Genomic DNA, 6,171 nt, shown 5'->3' with positions numbered 1-6,171 from the left:
AAGGTTATAGTCCTTCGTATATCAGAGCATTTAAATAAAAAGTGTTTACCCTCAACTCAGTTTCTTTCGACAGCATAAAAACACATGTAATCTGATAGCTGCTGTTAATTCTTATTTGTTTAGTAAATGATCCCTTTGGATAACATTGCAGTCAGCTAGTCATTAGTTTAACAATGACAAGTACCAGTGTTTTAGTTTCAATATAATAAAATGTGAGCAGTGCACGAGACCATACAGAAGTCAAATTGTGCTTCAACAAGTCAACAACATTTTGAAAATGTTAAGTCTGCATGAGTGTTGCCTTCCTATTGCCATCAATGAGATGTCTGTTTCTCTATGAGACCAATGATGCCATCATGTGGCACATTAATGAATAACAAATCAAAGCATTTGCTGATAATGTTCAGTGCACTTTATTCACAAAAAAAATTTCAGTTAAGACGCCCATTTTCATGTGAGAAATACATGTTATATGCAAACCAATGATTTATTCATCCCAAAGTGCACATGGTGAGATTTCAACAGAACAGTGTTTAGAATGTGCCACCGTACATGGTTACATCAACAAGAAATATCTGTATTTAACACACTAATGGGCTCAGATCCAAGACAGCACAAAGATTTAATGAACAGCATCACTAACACTACAATAAAAGCATTAACCAAACACTAATTACAAGAATAATAAATGTCTTTACTACTTTATTTCATATATTAATCTACATTTTCTGGGAAATAAATTAGCATGAAAAGAGACAGGAAGTAGCACATTTGATTAAAAAGCAACGATTAAGAATCTTTGCTTGTGGATCCACAGAATGTCAAGATCTTATATCACAGACGTCGCAGAGTTTTTAGGTTCACCAACAGTTACTGTAGGAGACAAAAGGTCACGGCTTGGCTGTGTGGACATTTCCCACTGCGCTGCCACAGTTTGTATTCGGCTGCTCACTCTGTGATCTGGAGAACTGCATGTCTGTCAGATGAAGGAGGCAGCAGGGTCTAAAAGGTTAATTAACATCAGAGTTTTACTTGACTGGAAGTTTTGTGGACAGAGATTAAATCCAGTCACATTAAGTTTTAGTGTATGATCGAGATTCATTCCCGTTTTTGAAGACGAGGAATTGGCCATACAATCTTGGGTTTCTGCAGCTTTCAACGAGTAAAATTAAAGACTTTAAGACCTTTTATGAAATGTAAGACCTATGTCACATACGTCAGATGAAGGAATATCAAGAATCCCAGAGTTACTTTACACTTTACCGTAATTAAAGATAAGGTGAAGTAGCCTAATAACCTTCGATATCTCTTAAGCTGCAGGCAGAGACAGTAGGTATCATAGTCTCTCACGGCCACAGTAAACTGTGATAAATTCTGAGCGGTGGGTTTTATTACAGCATTTTATTATCTGCATCATTAAAAACTATGCATGCGGCCAACATTTTTATTAATGTATAATTAAGACATACTCATACATATTTAAGATCTATTACATAATACTTTAATGTATTTAAGAATTTTTCAATTCCGATCGATTCTTGAACTTTAGATTAGACCCTGCAGAAACCCTGTTTCACCTGAGCAACAAATATAACAATCTGGAGTGGTTACGACCATAAGGAACAGAAACTGAGGGGCGGGTGACATGTTGAGGTCAATCATGGAGATCGATACTCACACTGGACTTGGTCATAGCTCACAGTGGGGCTTACAGTTTCAGGTTCGAACCTGGACTCCAGTTTCAGTTCCTCCGAGATATCGGCGGCAGCCCACACACTGAGGAAGAGGGAAGCGAGAAAAGAATCTATTTAAGAGAAATCCAGCAAATCTGGGAACATCATTTCACCAGATTGAACACAACACTCAACTTTATTTTGGTATATTATCAGGGTACACACACCGTCTTAAACTTCAAACCCAAGGATATCTCAAGGACCCAACATGCCTACTGCCTATAAAAGGACCCAACAGGGCAGAGTGTGAGATTAATCTCTTTTACAGCGATAGGGATTTCTTTAATGAGAACTAGCAGCTTTGCAAATACTTTGAATAAACAATGCGTGGTTACAGTGAAGGCAGATTATGTGGCCTCCTGCCTTTTCTAACACAGCAAAACAATATATCGAGACAGAATTATGTGGAAGAGCAGAGACTGAGGAGGAGACACTTATCATCATTTACTTATTTACTGACTTTAAATTGAAAATAAGTGTCAAACTAAAAACAAACAAGTTTAAAGTTTATTTGAAATGTTTTAAAACATCGATTTCCTTCTCTCTCAAACATTCAAGGATTTCAGGGACCTGTGGGAATCCTGTGTCATGTATACATATTCTGAGTGCTGTGTGTGTTACTCATATGGAGCAGGGAGTTGTAGAGGTGAGTCAGCTTTTAGATCTACATGCTAATGAACATACTTATATTAAACCTGGTGGGGCTCTCTGACAGTGACATTTTAACAAAGACTGCCTAAAAGCAAAGCAAAGCAGTGGGCGGTCTTCTTCCTCTAGACCAATCAGAAGAATGGAGATGTCGAGAGAAATGCCAGACACGACAGAAAAGAGGAGAGAGTGTAGACGGCATGATGGAAATATAGTTTTTACCCCTGTCCATTTGTTTGTTTGTTTGCAAGCGAGACTACCACTAAACGTGGAATGATACAGAATGGGTCAGGGAGGAACACATTCAATTTGTGGCTCAAGGGGTAGAGTCAGTCCTCCAGTCTTCCCCATTCCACGTGCCCAAAGTGCCCTTGGGCAAGATACTGAGGACCAAATTACACCTGACAGCTGTGCTATTCTCAGAGAAAAAGTGCTGCCCGTAGATGCACTGTATGACTGTGCGTGTGTGCGTGTGCGTGTGTGTGTGTGTGTGTATGGCCATCATGACTAGAAAAGGGCGATGCCAGTACAGACCATTTATTTATTAACTGACCAACCAAAGTTAGGAAAAAAAACAAAGTAGTTATGCACAATGATTGGAGCTACTGTAACTGCACCTTAACCCAGTCATGACCTCTCACCTTGAAACAGGTGAAGCAGAGACTAAGGGCCTCTATTACCATGGCTGCTACGCATGTAAACAGTGTGTGAGGCTAAGATGTAGAACAAGAGAGTCAATTACCTGCCGTGATGAGCTGGGTCCATGGATACATATTTCCTGGATAAAATGGCTCCGGTGCTGTAGCGGGAGGAGCAGTTCCTGCTCGGAGCGCAGTAACCTGCAGCGGAGTGTGGACGAGGGAAACCGAATGTGCCGCTTGATACTGGGGAGTGACGCAAAGAGTCCAGGTCGTCCAGAGACTCGTACCTGCAGGCAAGAGGGTCATGATTCAGAAAACATCAGGGAATCCACTAGGTAAGGTGCAATTTGAAATCGAGTTTAGATACAAAAAAGTATGATACAAAAACAGGAGCCACCTCTTCAGAGGAACCATGCCGTAGACTGGTTCCTTGTTTAAGCTGCTTCTGCGCTGACGTATCCAGCTGTTGTCGGTCAGGAGCTGAGTCCTTTTCTTCATCTCCTCCAAAATCTGCTGCCTGTCTTGCTCACTCTTGGACAGGGACTGTCCTTTTCTTTTCCTCTGATCACCTGGACCAGTCAAAGTCGGAGGGGTTAGTTCCGTCCATCACCAAAACAGGGGGAGACATTATGACAGAGGGGGCAGACTAACCTCGTGTCTGTTTGTGGGAGCCAGCTAAGGCCGGGGAAGACAAAGACTTCGCCCTAAGAGAGACACACACAGACATCATTCTGCAGAATTTGACTTGGGGGGTTTTCAGGGTCTACACTGAACTGGTTGCATGCTGATGTTGGCTTCAAGGCAAAGACACACTGAGCTTATCTTGTTCTGACCTGTGTGCAGTAGACAGCTGAGCAAAGCCACAGGATTCCACAGCCCTGAGGTGCAGCGTGAACAACATTAGGAGCAGTCAGAAAAACGTGTTGTAAAATGAAATTGCACAACATATTAAACTGTTACATTCAGCGAGGATGGAAGAGATCTGACACATGTTGGTGATATTAAAACGCGCAGAGAAAAGTGAATTCACCAGTCTTGTTCAGCGACGGCGTCACTCTGCTCTCCGCGTGCATCACTCTGGGGTTGACGTCCCGATTCTTTCCGCTCGTCTCCGTCAGGGCTCTGCTCTTCTCCTGCAGCTCTGTTTGACGGTGCATTCACATGGAGCTGCGTTCTGGCAGGGCCCGCACCGCCATTGGTCATCTGGAAGGTGGTCTGCTTCAAATACATGGAAAAAATATATAGTTTATAATATATAATAATCCCTGAAGGATAATGTTGACCAGGGACCCTCCATCAGTATTCCTAAAACTGTATTAAAAGAAAAACAGGATATAATTGCAATGATATTCAATATTGATGAAAACTCAGAGACCCCATAGCTCTGCCAAGGTCGAGCAGTCCCCCTTATAAAACATTTAAATTCACTAGATCTAGACTTTTTGGATCTGAAACAGATTTCACGCATTCATAAATTTCAGTCCCCTGAAAAACATTTATCAAAATCCATGAACTATGAGAAAAACAAATCCCTGGATCAGTCCCTGATCTGGAGCTGCACAAAAATGTAATGCTTTCTTCCTTGTGTTATTCCCCACCCCTCCATATAATGTATTGAAAATTGGTTGTAAAGTTTTTGCATAACAGATAATTAAAAGTTGTTGCAAAAAACAAGGAAATAAATTGACATGTTGAAAACCGTCCTATTTCACAATGTAAAGAAAGTGAAAAATATTCCCGGATCCATCCCAGTAGTTTTTGCACAATCCTGCTAAATAACAGACAAATGTAGACTGCAACATAACCTCTTAGGCTTTGGTAATTAAAGTCCCATCATCCAGGGGCCACAGTCTTAGTCTTTACACTTGAGGGAAACATTGAAAAGCACTTTCTGTGATGACTTTATAGAGCAACATCTTATTATTACTTATTATAAACGCAGTGTTAACTTAAAAATGGTCTGCAGCTAAGAAAAGACTCAGGAGGACTGCACAACATTACCACCGACTTCCTGCACAAGTCCCCCATCGCATCTTGTTGTGCCCTGCGCCACTCTGCCTTCAGTCTCTCCTGATCCCGCTGGTATTGCTCCTGAAAAACAAAAAAAAGAGGACACATGATTATGATGATTAATAAAAGCAATAAACTCCTTTTTGTGATTCTGTGCTGGGAGAAAATAAGTCTCAAACCTGTAGGAGGCGCTCCTGCTCTTCCTGCCACTTCTCCTGTCGCCGTTGATCCTCCTCTCGGTCCCACGACCAGCTGGATGAGGAGGGGCTGAGGGACGGCACCTGGAGCTGGAGATACGCAGACAGACTGTGGGCTGCAGCATTATCACAGAGCAGTGCACAGACTCTTTGAACAAACACAGAGCGTATGTTTGAGCGAAGCTTTGATGAAGCGGTGCGGTAACTTACATCAGATATCGCAGATTCTGAACCTCCTGGGTGAGAGAACAACATGTCAGCCAAGAGAACAATGTAATGGAGGTCACACAGTCACCACACGGAGGCCGGGGACACATTAGCTGGGTCACACATGGGAGGTTCTCCTTTATGTCTGCATCACACTTCAGTTTGATCCCTGACAAATGCTCTGCTGCATCTTTCTGAGCAGCACAAAAACTTTGATATTCACACAGTCACGACAGTATCAGGAGCGGTGGGGGGGTTCAGTGTCTTGCTCAGGGCCATTTCAATGCACTCTGAAGGAGCCGGGAATTGAACCAGGAACCAGAGTCAAACTGGCAAACTCCTTATCCTCTTTTAAATCCGTCTTAAAGACACATTTGTAAAATGTGTGCTTTCTCCTGATCTTACCAACTAGTTTAATCATTTTATATGAGTTTTGTTTTATCTTGTTTTTACTTAGCAGTAACTTTTTATTTCTGTATCCGAGGTCCAATGCTGTGTGATCTTCCAATAGTTTCAAATATTTTCTTAGTTTTTTGAGACTGTATTCAATTGTTCGTCTTCAATTTTTCATTTTTAACTTGTGAAACACCTTGTAATTGTGTTTTGAAAGGCGCTGTATAAAAAATATTATTATTGTTATATTTACAAGTCTATGTAAACCAAAACACAAACATGTACAACATAAATGTATTGTGTCCTGTACTGACCTTGATGTGCAGGTATCAGTTTAACATA

The 6,171-nt window shown here is 41.4% G+C and overlaps 1 protein-coding gene across 3 annotated transcripts in view; it reads right to left on the bottom strand.

Annotated features, from left to right (window-relative positions):
* Positions 1 to 397: 397 nt before the first annotated feature.
* Positions 398 to 6,171, bottom strand: part of LOC118113596 (LIM domain only protein 7-like) — a 28,677-nt gene continuing 22,903 nt past the window's right edge. For 2 of the 3 annotated variants that reach the window (XM_035163463.2, XM_035163479.2), the window contains exons 20-29: positions 5,440 to 5,465; positions 5,212 to 5,319; positions 5,024 to 5,113; positions 4,053 to 4,240; positions 3,856 to 3,900; positions 3,674 to 3,726; positions 3,420 to 3,591; positions 3,124 to 3,309; positions 1,679 to 1,776; positions 398 to 976 (exon numbers count right to left, since the gene is read on the bottom strand). In XM_035163463.2, coding sequence (XP_035019354.2) covers positions 891 to 976; positions 1,679 to 1,776; positions 3,124 to 3,309; positions 3,420 to 3,591; positions 3,674 to 3,726; positions 3,856 to 3,900; positions 4,053 to 4,240; positions 5,024 to 5,113; positions 5,212 to 5,319; positions 5,440 to 5,465 — 1,052 coding nt within the window. In that variant the 3' untranslated portion in view covers positions 398 to 890. Of the gene's footprint in view, positions 1,003 to 1,678; positions 1,777 to 3,123; positions 3,310 to 3,419; positions 3,592 to 3,673; positions 3,727 to 3,855; positions 3,901 to 4,052; positions 4,241 to 5,023; positions 5,114 to 5,211; positions 5,320 to 5,439; positions 5,466 to 6,171 lie in introns of all 3 variants that reach the window. The other variant, XM_035163471.2, reaches the window with a different exon arrangement.

Source organism: Hippoglossus stenolepis, chromosome 1 (genome assembly GCF_022539355.2).
Source record: "Hippoglossus stenolepis isolate QCI-W04-F060 chromosome 1, HSTE1.2, whole genome shotgun sequence".
Classification (NCBI taxonomy): domain Eukaryota; kingdom Metazoa; phylum Chordata; class Actinopteri; order Pleuronectiformes; family Pleuronectidae; genus Hippoglossus; species Hippoglossus stenolepis.
Note: the sequence above shows the minus strand (reverse complement) of the source record. Positions and strands in the feature narration are given on the sequence as shown.